General features: G+C 37.5%; 1 protein-coding gene across 1 annotated transcript in view; it reads right to left on the reverse strand.

Moving 5' to 3' along the window:
- Nucleotides 1-15,317, reverse strand: part of PIP4K2A (phosphatidylinositol-5-phosphate 4-kinase type 2 alpha) — a 189,594-nt gene extending 174,277 nt beyond the window's left edge. Inside the window, exon 1 of the mRNA XM_074266908.1 lies at nucleotides 14,902-15,317. Within this exon, the coding sequence (XP_074123009.1) occupies nucleotides 14,902-15,045 (144 nt within the window). The 5' untranslated portion in view covers nucleotides 15,046-15,317. The remainder of the gene's footprint in view (nucleotides 1-14,901) is intronic.
- Nucleotides 15,318-19,792: the final 4,475 nt, after the last annotated feature.

Consider the following 19,792-nt stretch of genomic DNA (forward strand, 5'->3'; position numbering starts at 1 on the left):
GTGGTAAATGAATATAATGGAATACTGTGCTATAAGAAATATCATGATGATTTCAGATAAAAAAATGTGAAGACCTATAAGAACTGAAACAAAGTGAAGCAAGCAGAACCAGGAGAACAATGTACATAGGAACAGCAATATTATAACCATGATCAACTGTGAAAGACTTAATTACTCCAATTAAAACAATGATAGAAAACAATTCCAAAAAACTCATGATTAAAAATGGCATCAAATGGCATCTACTTCTAAAGAGAAAATTGAGATGAACTCTGAGGGCAGATTAAAGTATACTTTTTTCACTTTTTTTATCTATTTCTTTATTTTTCTTGTGATTTTTTGTAACATTGCTAATATGAAAACATATTTTGTATGACTTCATTTTTTGATGATAATGGTTATCACACTGTCTTCTCAGTAAGGTAGAGGAGGGAGCTAGAAGGAGGGAGAGAATTTGCAATTCAAAATGGATGTTAAAAATAAACATGATTTTTTTAAAAGAAAAAAAGGCATTTGTCCTCTCACATAGGGCTGTTCCCTCCTTCCCCTCTATCCAAATAGGCTCTAAGTTAACTTTTACTTGCTGACATAACACTTCTTGAGGCAAATCACTCAGTTTGCTAATCTAGAGCAGAAATAATGAAATGGATCATAATAAGAAATAGATGCATAACCAGTAAAGCTGAAGACAAACACAATGGATAGGAAGGAGGAAGACAAGGCCTCAGACCTAAGTCAAGGAAAGACCTTTTGACCCAAGCGTTCAGGAGATAACTCCAGGAATAAAACAATGCTAGAGAAACTAGCTTCTACTTCCTTCAGAAGTATTTGGGCTATACCAGTACCAAGCCAAAGGAACACAAGTGCTATCACTGGCCCTTAAATTTTAATACCTTACGGAAAAGCACAGTTTGTCATGTCATAGCCCCCACTCTGGGGAGGATCTGTTGAGAGTTAAAGGTTTTTAGATGGGACCTTTTGTGCCATATCCTGCAGCATTTGAATTTAAGTCGTAAGTGGAAACTAGTGAAAGATTTTTACCAAGTTGGATTGAGTAGCATATCCACAATCATAACGGAGACAGCTGATTTTAAGAGATTGTTTGAAGCAGATTAGGAAGGAGAAGCGGGGGATGGGCTATCAGGTAATCACTACAGAAGCATTTTTCAAGGTATTTAACACTCAGACTAGAGAAGTACATATGGAAATGCAAAGGAAGAAAAAAGATCAAAGTTATAAGAGGATAACTGGCAAAACTTAGCATGAATACATTGTTCCAATCATAGGAACAGAAAAAAGTTAAAGCTGAATTACATGCACGGCAGCAAAAGTCTGAGAATAGTAATAATAGTAGTGAAGAATTTCATCCGAAAAGAAAATGACTAAGAAGGTAAAATATAAAAACCTCTGGTTCTAAGAGAATTAAGAATATCTACATGAAAGGATTCCAGTTTAGTTGTGGGTTGGATTAACTAGACCAGTCAATTTTTTTGGTCTCCAGACTCCTTTACAGGCTTAAGATCCTACCCCACCCCCAAAAGAGCTTTTGTTTATAAATATTTTAGCAGCTAGATAGTACAGAGGAGAGAATGATGGGCCTGGAGTCAGAAAGACATCTTCCTGAGTTGAAATCTGGTATCAAAAACTTACCAGTTATGTGACCCTAGGCAAGTCACTTCAATTTGCCTGTTTCCTTATCTGTCAAATGAACTACATCTCCAGCATCTTTGCCAAGACAACTCCAAATGGGGCATGCAGAGTGGGACATGACTAAAGGACTGAATGACCTAATCCCCTAAAAGAATTTCAGCAACTCCTAGTAGTCTCCAGGCCACATTTTTGAAAAATACTGGACTATATAGTATATATATATATATATATATATATATATATATATATATATATATATATAGTCTTTTATATATATATATATATATATATAGAGTTATATATATATATATATATACACACACACACACACACACACACATATATATATACATACACACACACACATATATATATATATATGTATGTATAAGAGAACTCAAGAAAAGGTTCCTTTCTGCACAATTAAGTCAAGAAAAAAAACACTAGTTTGGGAGAATAAGATGTAGCTACATGACACGCAATTCAATTAAAATTATATCATATAAAAGAAACCTGTAGATCTGGGGGATACAAAGACAAAACTACCATTTCTTTATGACTAAAGATATTGTCTAATTTTTTTTTTAGAATTCTGGCTTACAATTTTTAATCAATCAAACAAAAAAAGGTACTACTACTACTACTAAAAAAAAAAAAACCAACAACAACAAACCACAAGTCAGATATATGGAGAGACAGAACAAAAATTAGAGAGCAATCTTTGATCCCCAGTGATGAAACCTGTGTATTAGCATAGCTCTCCAGAGAATACTTCCCACTCATCTTGACATAATCCCCTGAGATGGTAGCAAAAGAGAAGGTGGTGGCAGTTTTTCTGTTAAGAAGAAGATAGCAACTAAGAAGTGGTGAAGTAGCAAGAGCGCTTGCTTGGTATGAGGCAATGGTATAAATCTCTAGGTCTTGGATATGGCCAACTGGAAAAAGGAGAACTATTATGTACTCAGAAGAGATAATTACATAACCAAAACACTGACAATAAAGTACAAGAGGAAGAAATGGCTAGAGTTCTAGATCCATCCTTCATGAGGTACAGAAAAGGGAGGCACTGAAAAAAGGGGGTGTTCATAAGCTAAGAGAGGTTTAGATATTAAAGAAAAGGCCCACAAAAAAAAGGATGTAACTATTGGATTTGGCCTTTTGGCAACAGGAAGCCAACCCTATCTAAGAGAAAAATGGGGACTAAAAGGGATCATTTGAATCATATATCTATTACTATAAAGTGGAGGGGACATTTTAGACAATCTGAATTTCCTGGATCCAATGTCACAATGAAGGAGAGAATTACATACTTTGCACTTCTACTATGAGTTATTCAGTGGGTAAAGAAGAGACTAACTTTTAAATTCTTTTTCATTTTAAATAACCACTAATTTGAACCTCGTAAAAACTGGCAATTGTAATTACTTCTATCACAGTAAAACCCTTCCATATAAAAGGGAAGAAAAAATCAGCTGAATAGCTCTGAACTACCAGCAAATTCTCTTCAGAGATTCTTCATAGAGGAATATGGCTTTTTGTTTTTTCTTAGGGTTTTTCTAAAATGCTAAGAAGTCAATGTTACACTAATGAATGAGAACTTGCAAGTTTTTATAACAAAATAGTTTAAAATGATTACAAAAATAAGAGTTTTAATTACATTATAAGGATACTTAAAAATCATTCAGTTATTTCTGCTGAAAGGAAAAAATTATTCTAAATAAAGAATGTGTTCTCATGAACTAGCAAAAATTTGACCTCTCGGAAGAAAAAAGCTGCACAGATATTTTCCATATGAAATATTTAAAAACATTTATCATGATAGTTCATGTTATAGGTCATTCCTAGGCCAAACTATATAAAAGTATGGTTCATAGCATCTTTCCTTTTCTCTTTCTGTTGCCCCTCTCAAGAACATCTTTACCAATATTTTGGGTAAAGGTGGACAACAACCCAAGCATGTGAAAATCTCCCCCAACATGGGTGGGTGAGAACAATTTGTTCCAATGGCCATGAAGAAGTGCTTAGGGCTTGGTCAGAAACTGAAGAAGCTCCACTCATCTACTGCATGCCAGGTCACAGCCAATCATGTTGACTTTTGTCTTGACACTGGATTCTGGAAGCCAGAGAGAGGCTGATGACTTTGTGTAACTCTAGCTTACTTTAATCCAAATCACTAGAAAATCAAGATATCACCCTGTAAAACACCAAGGTCAACAACTGCCAGTGTTTTCCATTTTTCCTACTCACACTCCTGTACCTTTCTCTCTGAACATACATAGAACGCTGTAAATATATCTCACATCTACATTAGGTTTTACACTCTAGCCATCTGAATAGTTGTCATCTTATTTGCTAGATTACAAATTTCTTGACTGTAGTGACTGTGTCTTCAGCTTATTAAAACCCAGTGCTTTACAAGGAGCAGACACAAATATTTTTATTTAAAAGTAATAAAAGTATGGCAGGAACAAACAAATTTCCAAAAATATGTCTAACTCTACCAAATTTTAAAAGAAAAAAAAACCAGTAGAGGTACTTTTTAAAAGTGTTTCTTTATATGTACAAGAAAATGCCTCAATGTAGCTCTGAATGTCACACCAAAATAAAAATGTTCTTCTTTACACATTTGATTGTAAGACCACTCCTATAGACCTATTCATTTTTGAAGCAATTTTTGCTAAAGCACAACTGTTTGTTTGACAGGTATGCAGACTATATTACAGAAGGCTATTCAAGCTGCTACTACAAAATGCTATGACCTAAAATGAGGTAAACCAAAACCAATGGACAAAGTAAATGTTTTAAAGATGTACGTAGTCCCCTCCTATCAGACTCTCATATTAGTTGTATCATTTAAGGTGGTATGTAGCAATCAATATGCTTTCATTAGAAATTGGGTACAAAACCTTTGTTTCAGAATTGGGATCACAGAGTTTTACAGTTGGAAGGGACCCTAGAAGTCATTTAATGTAACCCACTGATACTACAGATGAGATACTTTGATACCTGGAGAGGTTACCTGCCTATGCTCAAACAAGCAAAGGCAGAGCTGGCATTCAAATACAGATCTTAAAATTCCAAACATTCTAATGAAGAATATTCAAAAGTGATGGCAACAGAATATAAAAGAGATATTCCTCTCCTTTCCAGAGAATATAAGAATGATGTTCATAACACCACTGTGTACAGCAAATGCCCAATGCTTTAACTCCAGTTTTGATCTCCCATATTCTGGCCCCTCAGTTCCAGGTTTCAATAGCCATTTCCAACTGAATGTATCAGTCTCTTCAAAATAAAAGATCCAAACATAAAATGATTTCCCACTAAAACCAGCGCCTCTTCCTCCACTTCCTTATTTCTGTAAGTGATCTAACCATTTCCTGATAACCCTGACGTTCAGAAGCTCAGTGACTTTCCACTCTTCAATCTTCTTCCTTACTCCAATAAACAAGACCTGTCAATTAGTCAGATTTATGCCTTTTCATCAGTTTTTTGACATTTCTATTGACAGTCTCTTATTACTTAATATTTAAACGCTTGTTAATTTATCTTAACTGCTTCATAAGACAAAGACAAATGAAAATGTATAGATATGGTATGATGAGTTCGCTGGAACAGAAATGTTGCAATGGTTATAGTATGGCACCAAAAATGGTTGAATGAACCCTATATGGGTTAATTAAAATTATCTTGTTCCTCTAGGATAGAACAAATGTACTTCTCATTATAGCACAACATCATTGGGAAGATAAGAAAGGAGAGTAGAAGGCAAATTCTTAACTACTGTAATAATACCTGAATGCTCTTTTTATGGAGATACATGACAAATAAGGACAAAACATCATTATTGAATATTTAATAATGTAGTCCCATTCCATCCTATCTTCACCAGCAAACTGTCCCTTCTATCATTCCAACCCTGTTTTTTCTCTTCAGTCTCTCTATTGGCTACATCTACACTATCTACAAAACATGCCCAAGCCTGCCCATTCTAAAAAAAAAACCCTTACTTGAACTATCCATGCTAATTATCTTTTGTCCCTACTAGCTATCATCCCATATTTCCCCTCCCTTGTGGGGCTAATTTCCTTATGCAGACTGTCTACAATTGATGCTTCTACTTCCTTTCTCTCATTCTCTCAATTATTTATAGTCTGACTTCAGATCTCATCATTCAACTGAAACTGCTCTCTCCAAAATTCCTAGAGCTCTCTTATTTGCCAAATATATATAGCCTTTTCTCAAACCTCATCCTTCTTTCCTCTCTGTAGCTTTCTTGAAGGCCCATCACCTTTTTTCCCTTCATACTTTCTTCTCCTTAGGTTGTTACACTACTCTTTTCAGGCTTAGTTCTCTGTTTATATGTCAGCCATCCCTTTTCAATGTTCTTTACTAATTCAGGTCTCATCCAATAGCTGTGAGTGTATTTTCTTTCTCCCCATTCTGGACCCTCTTCTTTTCTTCCTCTATATTATTTTGTTGAGTGATTTCATGTACTCCCACGGTTTTAATGATCATCTCTATGGAAATGTTCTTCAGATCTATTTGTCCAGCAAATAGACATTTTTTCTCCCGTTGATTCTACAATCACAATTATCTCTCACACAGCCACTCTTTTCTTGTCTGACACTGCCACCATTATGGTTCAGAAAATCAATACTTCATGTCTGGATTTCAGCAAAAGTTATGGTTGGTCTCCTTCATCCAGTCTATCCTCCAAACTCAACTGTCAAACTGATCTTACTATAAAGGAAGTCTGATTATGTTACTACATTCGAACTTCCTCCATTCAATCATCTCCAGTGGCTCCCTATTTTGCCTAGGATTCAAAATAAAATCCTCCGTACGGCATTTAAAACCCTTTATAATCAAGCTTCTTCCTCTCTTTCCAGTTTCTCATACCTTCTTCCCCTCATCTCTCTGCCTCAAATATACACTGGAACCAAATGACACTGGCCTCCTTGATGTTCCCTACATTCAACACTTCATCTCTGAACTCTAACTTGCACAGAATTATACAAATTAAACTGTGAGAGATAATCTACCAAATCAGAATTCTCTACTTACTCTAGGATCATCCTCTTGAATATTATTTTGCTGTTACTCTTGAATTAGTGGAATCAACATACTTGTAGAGGTGTTAAAGATGAATTAAAAAGAAAAAAAAAAGCAAAATGAGGGAAGAAAGAGACAAGAAGAGTCCTAGATATTTAATTACTTTATACTACTTCAGAATGCCAGAATTTAAACTCTATAAAAAGTAACATTTTAGTAATTTCATTTTTTTTGATATGCTCAATACTCTAAAAATAAATTAACTTCCCATGTTTTATAATTTATAGGTATGTTAAATAGACTGCATGAGGCCATAGGTGAATGAAACATTTGCTAGTTTTAATGAGTTTAAAAGACCTACTTGTGGATAATAAAATGCTGTTTTTAAGTTCCCCACAGCATTTCTCAATAATGAATCATATAGTTCTATAATTTCTTCATATGTGTGTGTGTATATGTGTGTATTAAAAACAGAGAATGTTTCCTCTCCAGGTGAAAGGGAAAAACAGTAGGTTCAAATAATATTTTTCTTCTTAAATACAGTTCTTAAAAAGAGGAGAAGAAAAACATTAGAAAAAAGATAGTTGTTACTATTTATATTTTATGGGGAAAGAACTTCAGTTTTAGTATAGTGATTCTAACAATGCTGAAAACAGAACTCTTATCTTAAGACTGGAAGCTCTCCTGTTGCCACCATCCCTAAGGGTTATAAAAATGGGAACTGAAATTATAAGGATAGAGATTTCTCCCAAATATTATGCTGGCTTTCTCAGCTTTAATTCCTACTTTTTATGACAATACTTTTGTCCACTTAAGCCAGATACATATATGTGATCAAATGCACAATGGAACTTTAAGTCTGGAGGCAGAGGTAAAACAGTTCACAAATGTAGCTGACATCACTGAGTTAACCTGATTCAAGCGGACAGCATTTGATAACTGCATTCTCCTTTTCTACACAAGTTATAAAGTTGATTGTGTAGGAACACAGAGAATAGAGGTACAGAATCAGCAAGAAGAATACTGTATTAGTCCAGGAGCAGAGCTTGCATATTGTTGTAGATGACACATTAGAAACACTGTAGCAACTCTATAAGATCATCCCAACCTAAAACCAAGCAACAAACTAAACAAACAAAAACCCTTTCCAGTTAACCCTCCTAATGTGTGACTTATTGCTTTTCTGTCTTTCTTTTACCGTTAAACTTTTTCAAGTCACCTATATGTTCATTTCCTTCACACAGCATACTTACTCACTTCCTCATCACTCAAGTATTCCTTAACTCTTTTTTTATCCTTATCACCAGAGAATGCTCTCAGAGATCACCATTGAAATGACCTCTTCACAAAATCTGGCTTTCTCCCAGCAGTCCTTACCTTTCCTAATTCTGTAGCACAGTCAGTTACCTATCTTACTTTGTTAAAACTGCCTTATGTCCCTGGTGCTATACTCATCCTGACTCGACTACCACACTACTACGTCTTCCTTTATGTTTCAATTTGGGTTCTCTTCCTCGTCCTCCCCCACTAAATATAAGGATATTTTAAAACTCTGTCTTTGAGTTCTCTTAAGATGAGCCCAATATCCAAAGTATCAACATATTTCTTTTACCTTCTAGATTTCTGGAATGGGGAAGAGAGGTAGGTAACAATTCACACACACTAATCACCTCTAAAAGGACAATAGGTCTTAAAAAAGATAAAGCATTTAAGTGCTTACTATGTGTCAAAAAGACAGGAAGCTATGAGCCATGTAACTATAGACTGAGCAAGCTGTTAAAACAGCAGGCCTTTCCTGTTTTAAAAATTGACCTTTCTCCTTTGGAGGGAAGGGGGTAGAGAGCATCCACCAATGAACCTCAAATCTTACATTTAGCCTGAAATGCATAAAGTTCAACTCAAACTCACAGTAGGAAAAACAGGCTACAAAGGCTAGCAAAAATAAAATCAATTATACTTCAGTTGATTTCCCTAGCCCAGTGGGGGAAAGTCCATAGGCTTTCAGTTCTATATAGGAAATACTGAAAGTTCATAGTGAAAATGCCTCACACCACCTTCCATTCTTTCTTCCTTTCCCCGCTATTTGAATTAGTAGTAGCTCAATTTCTACATACTTTCCCCCCTAGTGGACAGAGCAGCAATTCAGGGGTCCCTCTTCCCTTTCTCACTCTAGAGTTTTTTTTTCCCCAGTTCTCCCTTATCTATTAAGCAGAGCACCCAGAACTTTTTTCTTTTTCTGTTGTAGCACTTCTTTCTGTATGAGTTGGAGAATCATGCAACCTCATGTCAAATATACCAGCCCAATGGGGTCTTGATTTTCAACCAAATTCAATCTCTTGGTTTTTAAAGATTTGTGTTCATTTGTTTGTTTTTTTAAGACAGTCTCAATGGTTAGAAGTCATTTTGATATACACATATGTGCTGAAGAAATTTCCCCCCCAAAAAAAGTTCAAGTGTTTTGTAAGGATTTATTAAATAGTCTCCTTCCAGCCAGCTATCCACTTCTTCAAAATTGTTCACAACAGAAATGATATCTCTTTTTACGCAAGATTAAGCCAGTGCAAAAATCAATGGGTTAACAATCCTGGTTAGGAAGGGGCATCACATTAGTTTCCAAATCCCTTCCTTTTTAGGTAAGATCCTTTTAGGTAAAAATTTCATTTTTTGTCTTTATTCACAGTACCCAATATATTTCCTAGCACACAGTGGAGTTCAATAAGTATTTGTTAAATGAATTAAGGCAGGGATTTTTTTTTAGGATTGGAAGGCGCCTTAGAATGAATTTAATCTAAACTTCACATTTTATAGATGAGAAAACAGAGGCCAAAATGAGTGCCAATCTTCATGAAATTATAAAATCATAGATTTAGAACTGGAAGAACCTCTAAAAATATCCACTCTCTTAATTCTATAGATAATAAAACTGACACCCATTGAGATTTGGTTACTTACACACTAGATAGGAAGTACCAGAGGAGGGGTTTGAACTCAGGTCTTTTCATTTTAGAGTCTTCCAGGGCTCTTTCTACTAACCACACTACTACTCAGCACAAGTTCCACTTTTCATATTACCCTAATTTAATTCTGATCAATTGCTTTTAACTTCCAATAATATTAAATTCTATAAAATTAGTATTTACATAATACCACAGTTTAGCAATGGCTTTCCTTTTTCCAAACATTGTTATCCTTAGAAGGAGGCAACTGATTGAGAGATTCTGGAATCAAAACCTGCCTCTGATACTTAGTGCCTTTAAGATTTTGGGCAAGTCACTTGATTTCTATTTATGAATTTCTTAGTCTCTTCAATTGTAGAACAAGAGGATTAAATATGATGTCTCCGACATCCTTTCCCATTTGAGAATCATGATCAAAGTGAAGAAGTGTATATGTGGGGGAGCGAGGGGGGTTAAAACTTACCTAAGATCACATAGCTAACTGGCAGAGAAAGTAATCTTACTCCAAATCCAATGCTCTTTCTAGTACATTGGGTTAAATTGTTAACATTTCAGGCTTTAATATCTATTTCTCTAAGTATACTACGTATTCTAGGAAAAAATCATTCACTCCCATATTAGTAAGCATTATAAGAACTTACTTTAATATTCTATCACATATCTTACATTAGTCTTTTCCCAAGTCTTCTTCCAAATTTACTAAGGATTCCCAAATCCATATTTGGTGGTTCACTTCATAGTATCATGAGCTGAAAAGGAACTTGTAAGTCATGCAGCTCAGCCCCCTCAGGCCAAAATTTGAGGAACTAGAGGCCAGAGAAAGGAAGAAACTCACTTGCCCAAGGCCCATCACATAGATAACCAAAGAGCAGAGCTAGGAGGGGAAAGCCAGGTCTTTGCTAAAAATGCTTACTACATTATTTTTGATCTAAGCATATAAATACCCTCTATAAGATCTCTGGATGTAGCAAGGAGGTGGTGTAGTGGATGCAGCACTGTCCCTCTGGGAGAAAGGAAAAGTTGAGTTCAAATACAGCCTCAGACACTAGTTGTATGACTTTGGGCAAGTCATTGAAGCTCTGCTGTGCTCAGTTTCCTCATCTATTCCCCCTTTCAAAATAATATTAACACTTACCTCCCAGTGTTGTTGACAAAATGAGATAACATTTATAAAGTGCTTTGCAAAGCAGTCATAACTAATATAGAATATTTTCATCTTCTCTGTATTCTTAATATAGAAAAGAAAAATCTATGCAAATAAGGACACCAGGACATACTCTTTTTTTTCTTGCTTTATTTTTTTTTTAAACTAAATCCATTATAAGAACTTCTTTTGTACTGTGTCACTTTTTCCAAAGCAAGGGGAAAATGGAGTACAGAAATGTTCTATGTGAGGATTTTGTTTAGTCAAATCCCAGTTAAAATTTTATTAAGTCAGCCCAAATGTTTTATTATAATAATCATGTTTTTTGGTGTATTTCCTTTTATCTTTCACATAGTTTTTTCCCCATAAACAACAGTGAATGGTTACCATAATACTATAAAATGTTCACATTCTGCTGGAAACTAATGTGATGCAAGGTAATAGATCTAGCAGAAAAGTTAGTCTTATAATAAAAAAATAAGCAAATGTTAGTAAATAAAAATTCCCTGTATATTTAACTATTTTTAAATGTCATCACTGTTTATATTTGTTCAAAGTTGTGTCAACGTTTTAAAATATCTACCACCTAATGGATTTCTTCCCCTTGTTTAATTACCAAGAATCTCATTAAAGTTCCATTTACTAAGTACTTCAGATTACCTTGCATACAAATATATTTTAAAATCTGTTTTTTTAAGACAGTTCCTGTCTTAAACACATTTCACATAGTATTAAAATACATTTTGAAAAGTTCAAATTCCAGATCATTTTTAAGTTAATTTAAATGAGACAAATACCACAAAGTATCTTTTCCTTTAAGTTTTAATTATATTCTCTACTTAAAATATTTGAAATGAAAGTTGGCACTGGTCTTTACTTTGATGGATACTTTAAATTAGAAAGCAGTTTCACACTAAGTGAATATAATACCATGTTTATTCTAATTACTAACTGAAATTTAAATAATTTTTATTCTAACTTTTACAGTTCAAATTGATTTAATAAATCAATAGACACAATCACTGCCCTACTCTGATGTTATCTACCTAACCTATCAAGTTTTTCTTTCATTTCCTTAAATTTTTTGTTCAATGATTTACAAATTATCTTAAAGATACTGCAGTTGTGTGTAACCATGCAACATTTCAAAATAGCAGGACAGATTAAGATCTGTATTCCAAGGCTTCATGAATAATTTTTTATACCTAAGGCTACCAAATTATATAAAGAATTTTAGAACTGAAAAGGGCTTTATCAATAATCTAGTCCAAGCCTTTTATTTATAAATAAGGACATTTAGGTACAATGGACTTCCCCAGGCATTTGCCAGATTGCAAAACTAATTAGTAAAGAAAGCATAAAGACTCAGGTATATTGAACTTTTTACTATCACTTGATGACTAATGACAGCAGAAAAAGAAACACACATTTTCCTTTAGCAGTTCAAATTAACATGATCAGGGAGACTAAAACACAGGGTCAGATTAAAACCATTCACCTGAATACATTTTCTATCAATATCAGAAAAGTGGAGAAGGGACTACTTATAGACTCATTTGTCTTTTTCTGATTTTCTTTTAGTCACTATTCCTCATATACTGACAATGCTATTGTTACTCTTTTATACATTCTGTTGACATTTTGCCACTTAGTTCTCATGTTATATAATTATATATATATATATCCTACTTTATAAAAACTAGTTACTTTTAATACAAAATATCATACATGTCCTTGTCCACTCACATAAAATTGGTAGTTGAGTTGCTCTAATTCAAATGCAAGTTCATCTATTTTTATTTTGTTTTTTGAAATCCAATTAAAGAAAACTGACATTGTTAAAAAGGAAACAGACCAAATAAACACAAAAACTCTTCCTAAGTCAATTCCAAGTTTTCAAAATAAAGATATTACATATAAAGAAATGTTAACATTCATAGTAATTTTTATTTTATATAGTAGATACAAATATCTGATGATTCTCAATATATAATTAAAATGGGATTTTCTATGCATCAATTATGCCAGACATAATTTGCTCCCCAAATCAAGTGCCTTAAGCTAAATTGTCTTGTCAGAAAATGCAAAGCTTTTCAAACTTTTTCAAGCCAATTTTTATTACTACAAAATAAATGTAGCAGTCACACTAATATAAAGTAATAATATAAATAGTTACAAGATTTGGCAATACATTGTTACAATGTTTCTCTAGGGCACTTGCTTTCCGATTCAAGGCCCCTCTCAGAGATATAGGACATTGCTTCAAAGTACAAAGTAAAGTTATTACCATTTTACTGTTGCAAGGCAATTCACAACATCAGTCTCAACCATAAAAACAGAACTTCTGTCAAAGAGAAATTTATCAACGACCAACCAAAATCACAATATAGTCTAAATGAAGCCTCTAGAAACTTCACAGTCCAACACAGTCACCAACATACTACTATGGCATTAAAGGACCAGATACTAAAAACATATCACCCTGAAAATTAAATTCATCAAAGAGAAAAGAAGAAACCTGAGAGTTTTTGTGTAATGGTATATTCTCAGTTCTAAGCTATGACATCTTGCACTTGTAACACCAAAAGAAGTTGTCAGGTTAAAATGGATTTAGTCCTGTATTTTGAAACCTCAGCTTTTAAAAAGAAGTCACCCCAGTATGACCTCTTTAACACTAAATTCCACAAAATCAATTCACACACACACACACACACACACACACACACACACACACACACACATATATACATATTTCAGGACCTATACCTGTACATAAATCATCAACTTTCCCTAACATCTACTTAAAAAGGCAAGTTAGAAACTCAGTAATTTGGGGTCCTTTAATAATCTACTCTAACGTTACTTCTTCCTTCAATTAGACTCAAGGCAATGCGTATAAAACCAACTCAAATTCAAACTCTAAGAGCTTTCTTTCACTTTCCACCTCAGATGATTATTTAACTGCAGTTAGATGAGGAACAAAATTCAGACATTTAAACTTGCCTGGCTCTGTCAACAGCTACTATCATGTTTCCCGATCCACTTTAAGTAGATTAAAACTGCAGGAGTTTCACACTCTAAGATCACCAAGAGGCTTCTTTCAGACCCTCAAACCGCAGTCCGCATAGCCCACAGCAGTGCATCTACAACTCTCTCGGCTAGCTCTTTAAGTGAGACATTAAAGCATTGTGCTAAAAGGATAACAATTTAACAAGCAGGATGCTAGTATGCCCGGTGCATTTACCTCAAAACCCTTACCCCTAAACGCTCATCTTCCGTAACTCGTGACTTAGGTCCTGTTATTCGAGGAAGGACAGAGGGTAAGAGGAAAGGAGGGAAGAAAGAGGAGGGACAAGAGAGGGGGCAAAAGAGGAGGAAATGAGAGTAGGAAAAGAGAAAAGGAGGAAAAGGGGGGGGGAGAGAACACCTGGCTATGCACAACTTGGGTCAACGAGGGATAAAGTAATTTGGGAAGGGGGTGGACGATGGGGAGGCTTTAAAACAGTTGCCATACCTATGTTGTCTTTTTCTATGCCTCTCTCCCTCGCACCCCCCCTAAAGCCGCATTATGTTAAACAGTGCTGCCCTTAACTAAAGAAATGCGCCCCGTCTTTCGAGCCGCTGCCCAGTGCTCCTGACTTCAGGGTTTCCTTCCCGCAAGGAAACCCCAGCGCGCACCCAGCGCAATGACAGGTATCTCCGACCTCTCTCGGAATGGCTTACACTGCGCCCAGGCTGGCCGGCTCTCCATCTGTCTGGGGATGAGTGCCCGCAGGGTGGGCGCACGCTCCCACCCCCGAAGCTCAGGTTGCGGGGTGGGGGCGCACCCGTAGATGGGGAAAGGGGTGGCCAAGCGCCGCCCGCTAACTTCCCCCGTGCCAAGAAGCCCCCAGCCCCATTTCCTCCGAGGGGAGGGTGTGTGCCCGGAGCCGCGGGCGCAGCCCAGCCAGCCCCGTTATCTGCAGCCGCGTCAGGGGCCGGGATGCGCGGGCCGGGCGGGGGGGAGGGAAAGGGAGGGCAGTGTCCCCCTGCAGCCGCGGAGGGAGGACGGAGGGAAGACTGGGAGGGGGGCCGCCCCCGCGGCCGGAGCCTTACCGAGTGGTTCACCCCCCACATGAGGACGCTGAGCAGCGGGTCGCTGGCTCGGAACAGCTTCACTTTCTGCGCGACGAAGTGCTTCTTCTTCGTCTTGGTCTTGCTCGCAATGACCGAGGACACCAGGTTACCGGGGGTCGCCATGGCCGCCGCCGCCGCCTCGGTCCCCTCCAGCGCCGCTCCGCGCCGCCGAGGCCGGGGAGCCGCCCTCACTCACACGCTGCCGGCCGGGAGCCGCGGCCGCATGCCGGCCCCGCGCCCCGCCGCCACTGCCGCTCTCCACGGCCGCCGCCTGCGTCCGCTGCCGCTGCCGCGCCGGGAGCCCGGGCGGACTGGGGCCCCGCAGCCGCCGAGGAGCCGCCGCCGCGTCTGCCGCGTCCACCGTCCGCCCGCCCGCTCCTCACTCACAGCCCGCGGCTGGACCAGGCGCGCCGAGAGCGGCTTCCGCGTTGGGCGCTGGCGTCATGACGCACAAGGCGGGCGGGAAGCGGGGCCGCCACTGGGGGGGTACTGGGGGGGCCGCGGGGAGCGAGGGGGGGGGCCGATTCGAGGCGTTTGTGGCTAGGGGCGCGCCCCAAGGGCGGGGCGGGGAGAGGAGCGGGCGCGAGCGCGAGAGCAGCCCCAGGCAGGGGTGTGAGGCAGGGGGGAGGGGGACCAAAGCAGAAGGAAACCCCCACCCCACGGGGGAGACTGGGGATCAAAAGGCATTGGAAGGGCCTGCCTGCCCTAGAGGCGAGAAGAAGCGAGGGGAAATCCGGGCAGCAGCACTTTTATTATAGGGCTTTACATAATTATCTCTCACCATCTCCGAGGACCGGGACACAGGTATGAGCATCCATCCCCGTATCATATGCCGGAAACCTCTGAAGCAGGAGTCGGGCCCAGCTCTCTGCTACCCCCAAGTTCACTGCCCTTTTAGAGAAGCCTCACTGTCTCCTTCACAAGATGCCAGAGTGAACAAGCCCGGGGTCGTGGCAAGTCCAGAGCAGTGGGTCCAAAGACAGGCGCCGTCTGTTTCATTTCATTCCCCCTTTCCCTTCTCCCATTCTAATCAGCTTGTACCTCTGCGAGGTCCCTACACAAGTACATTATTCCATCTTCCTCTTTTGCCTTTGCACAAATAATGCCCCATGTTTAGATTATACTCCTTCCTCCCCGATCCATGTAGAATTTTTAACTTCCTTCAAAGCACAGCTTCAGACACAACCTTTTGAAATATGCCCAATTCTCAGTGGCTGGCTCATCAAGCCGTACTGCTTTTCTTAACTTCCTAATAATATATATTTGTGAACGGTCATTGTATCCACTGACATGGGACCTAAGCTCGGTAGGGTACAAACCATGTCAGTTTTAGTCTTTGTTATTCCCAGCTCCTAATACTGTCCCTTTTAAACTAGTTGACTTTCAGAAAGGTTTGTTGAATTGTCCTAAATAACCTAAAATGAACTTCTTTACAGACCATATTCCAAAACTCACCATGTTTTACCAACTGGGCAATCACTTTTAACCACCACCAGATCTCTCGCTGCCTTCCTCCTATTTAGATAGAGCCTTGGATCTCTTTAAAAAAAAAAAAAAAAAAAAAAAACCAACTTTCACCAGACTATCATTTTCTCAGGAGGTATGTCCTCTCCTTTCTTTCACAGTCACACTACTAGAAAAAGCTGAGACACTGTCCACTTCCTCTACTTTTACTCACTCTGCAACTTTTTGCATTCAGGCTTCCCACCTCATCACTCAACTAAAATTACTCCCTATGAAGTTATCAATGATCTCTTAGTCCACAAGTCTGATCTTTTCTCAGTAGTCATTCTTGATCTCTCTGCAGCATTTGACCCCGTTGAGTGCCCTTCCCTGCTGGTTGCTTTTTCTGTTTTTTTCATGTCACAATTCTCTATTGGTTCTTTTACCTGTCTGACCACTCTTCAGTCTTCTTTGATAGCTTATCATTTAAATCATACTCTCTCAGCCTCCTCAACTCTCATGACCTCTGTCTCCAGTTTCTCAATTACACATAGGTGTGGTCAAAGCCTATTCCATTTTCTCAAACCCTCTGCCCTAGGTCCAAGAATGCCTAGTTCTGCTTCTGATCAAGGGCCGTTATGGGAAGAGAAATAATTTCCTAGTGCAGAGCTGGAAAAGATGAGGACTGTTAGAAGTTAATGACAGAAACAAAAGCATCTTTAAAAAAAGAGTAACAGTGTAATAACCTTATTGTTTCGTTTGCAGGTTAGGAAACATGCTATTTCTCATCTACTCTGATAATAGAGAAGTTCTTAACCTTTTTTATCTTGAATCTTTCTGGAAGCCTCATGAAACCCATGGACTTTTTCTCAGAATAGTGTTTTTAAATACAAAAAAAATTAAACACAAATTACCAAGGAAACAAATTATAATGAAATGCTTTTATGAAGTTTTTTTTTGTAAGTTCATGGATGCCTTATTAAAAATCACTGAATTAATGCAACATGCTTAGATTCTCTACACATGGAAACATTTTGTGAGCTGTTATCAATTCAGAAATTCTTTTTTGGATACTTAATTAAACTGAGTCTAGTTTTCTTTTGTCTGACATCTCATGATGAAGGTTGAATCTTCTTATATGTTAAGCTTAACTACTGAGTCATCACAATCACATTACTTTAGTGCTTTCTGATCGCAAAGTCTTTTGTAACACTGATAAAGAGGGAGATAGTGAAAGTATTATTGGCCTCATTTTATAGTAGAGGAAACTGAGGTTAATGTAGAATATGTGGGTTGTTCCAAATCCTATGGCTATTAAATGATAGCCAGAACAATAACTATCCTATTCATTCCAATCCATCCCACACTGACTTCTCTGCTTTTTAACCTACATTTTATGTGAATATGAAGTCATAAATAAATCCTGTGAATTGGTCCTACTTCAGACACTTATTTGAGCAATGTAAAAAGTAAAGAAGAATAAAATTATCAATAATCAACAAAATTTCTGAATTTTTCTTCAAGAAGACACAAACATTCTTTAAAGCAAAGGGAAATGGGGAAGGGGAGAGGAGGAGAATTCCATTAAAAAGAAGAGGAAGAAAACAGAGCAAAGGAGCCTGAGATCTATAAGGATGTGTAAATGAGTAAGAAAAGGCTAAAGTTAAATCCCCTGCTTTTGTACCTCCTGGCATAAAGTGTGTTATACTTTGACCCTAAAAGGATGCCCTTGCTAGAGCTTGCAAGCAATGCTTTAGTAGCCAGTTACCAAGAAGAGACAGGGAATATTTAGTATGGTTGAAAGTCACTCAGCATTTTCTGTATTTCTTTTTCTTTCCATAAATAAACCAGATGACCAACATCATCCCACTTAAAGTATCCTGGACACATGTTGGCCAAGCTGTGCTATTTTAAGAGGAGGAAGCAGAAGTGTGAAATTTCTAGTTGGTTTCCTCCATGGACATAGTACATACTCAGTAAATCATGGATTTAGAACTTGATGGAACCTTGAGACCATCCAGTCAAACCTGCTAATTTTACAATGAAGAGTCTGAAGTTCAGAGACATTAAATGATTTTCCAGAAGTCACAGATAGTAAACCGTAGAGCAAATTCAAACCAAGCTTTTTGATTTCAGATACCACATTGCCTCTAAGTTTGTTGAATTAAATTAACACTTTTTAAAAATCATAATAATTTTTTTCTTTATTTTGGATTTGCTGCTTAGATAGCAATAGAACTAGCTTTGGAATTTTGAACTCATTCATTTAACAAATATTTAACCAAGTGACTTTATAGTATACACATTACCTCACTCCTCCTGTCTTGAAGATAGCATAAATATTGTCTTCCATGTTTTACAAATAAGAAAATTGACACTTCAGTTAAATGATATGCTCAAGACTCCAAAGTTAATTTCAGAGTCCCTGACTCCAATCTAGGTCTTCCGAACTCTAGGAACTGTGTTCACTAACATTTGTGAGCTCTCTGCCTCAAAACCTTATTACCTAGTGAGACAACTATAAAGATCCCATGACCAAGAGTTTAATTAACCAATCATAAACATTTGTTCATGGCCAACTATGGGACAGATACTGTGTTGCATGCTAGAAAGCCAATTCAAATGTGAACCAGACCTCAACTGTCACAGGAGATAATAAACACATATATAAAGTAATACATATGACATTAATCCAAGATTATTTCTGTGGGGAAAGATATAAGCAACTGAAGAGAAAGAAAGGGTCCCATATAGAAGCTAGCACTTGGTCTGAATATAATAGATATCAAGGATTAGAAGAGGAGGAGGTAAGGAAGGCATGGGATGCCAGGCCTGGAGGACAATGAAAACCACTTTGTCATCAGATGGTCTTGGAGAGTGGATATTATGAATGCCAAAGATAACTTTATTTTTTTATTTAGAATTTTTCCCCACAGTATATATGCATGAGTAATTTTTTTATAATATTATCCCTTGTATTCATTTTTCCAAATTATCCCCCCCTCCCTCCACTCCCTCCCCCCTTGACAGGTAATCCCATACATTTTACATGTGTTACAATATAATTTAGATACAATATATGTGTGTAAATACCATTTTCTTGTTGCACATTAAGTATTAGATTCCGAAGGTATAAGTAACCTGGGTAGATAGACAGTAGTGCTAACAGTTTACATTCACTTCCCAGTGTTCCTTCTCTGGGTGTAGTTATTTCTGTCCATCATTGATCAACTGGAAGTGAGTTGGATCTTCTTTATGTTGAAGATTTGAGTGGAAATAGTTTCAATTTCATCATCTGAGAATTGTCTGTTCATATCCTTTGACCATTTATCAATTGGAGAATGGTTTGATTTCTTATAAATTAGGGTCAGTTCTCTATATATTTTGGAAATGAGACATTTGTCAGAACCTTTACTTTTAAAAATAT

This window comes from Sminthopsis crassicaudata, chromosome 5 (assembly GCF_048593235.1).
Source record: "Sminthopsis crassicaudata isolate SCR6 chromosome 5, ASM4859323v1, whole genome shotgun sequence".
Taxonomy (NCBI): Eukaryota; Metazoa; Chordata; class Mammalia; order Dasyuromorphia; family Dasyuridae; genus Sminthopsis; species Sminthopsis crassicaudata.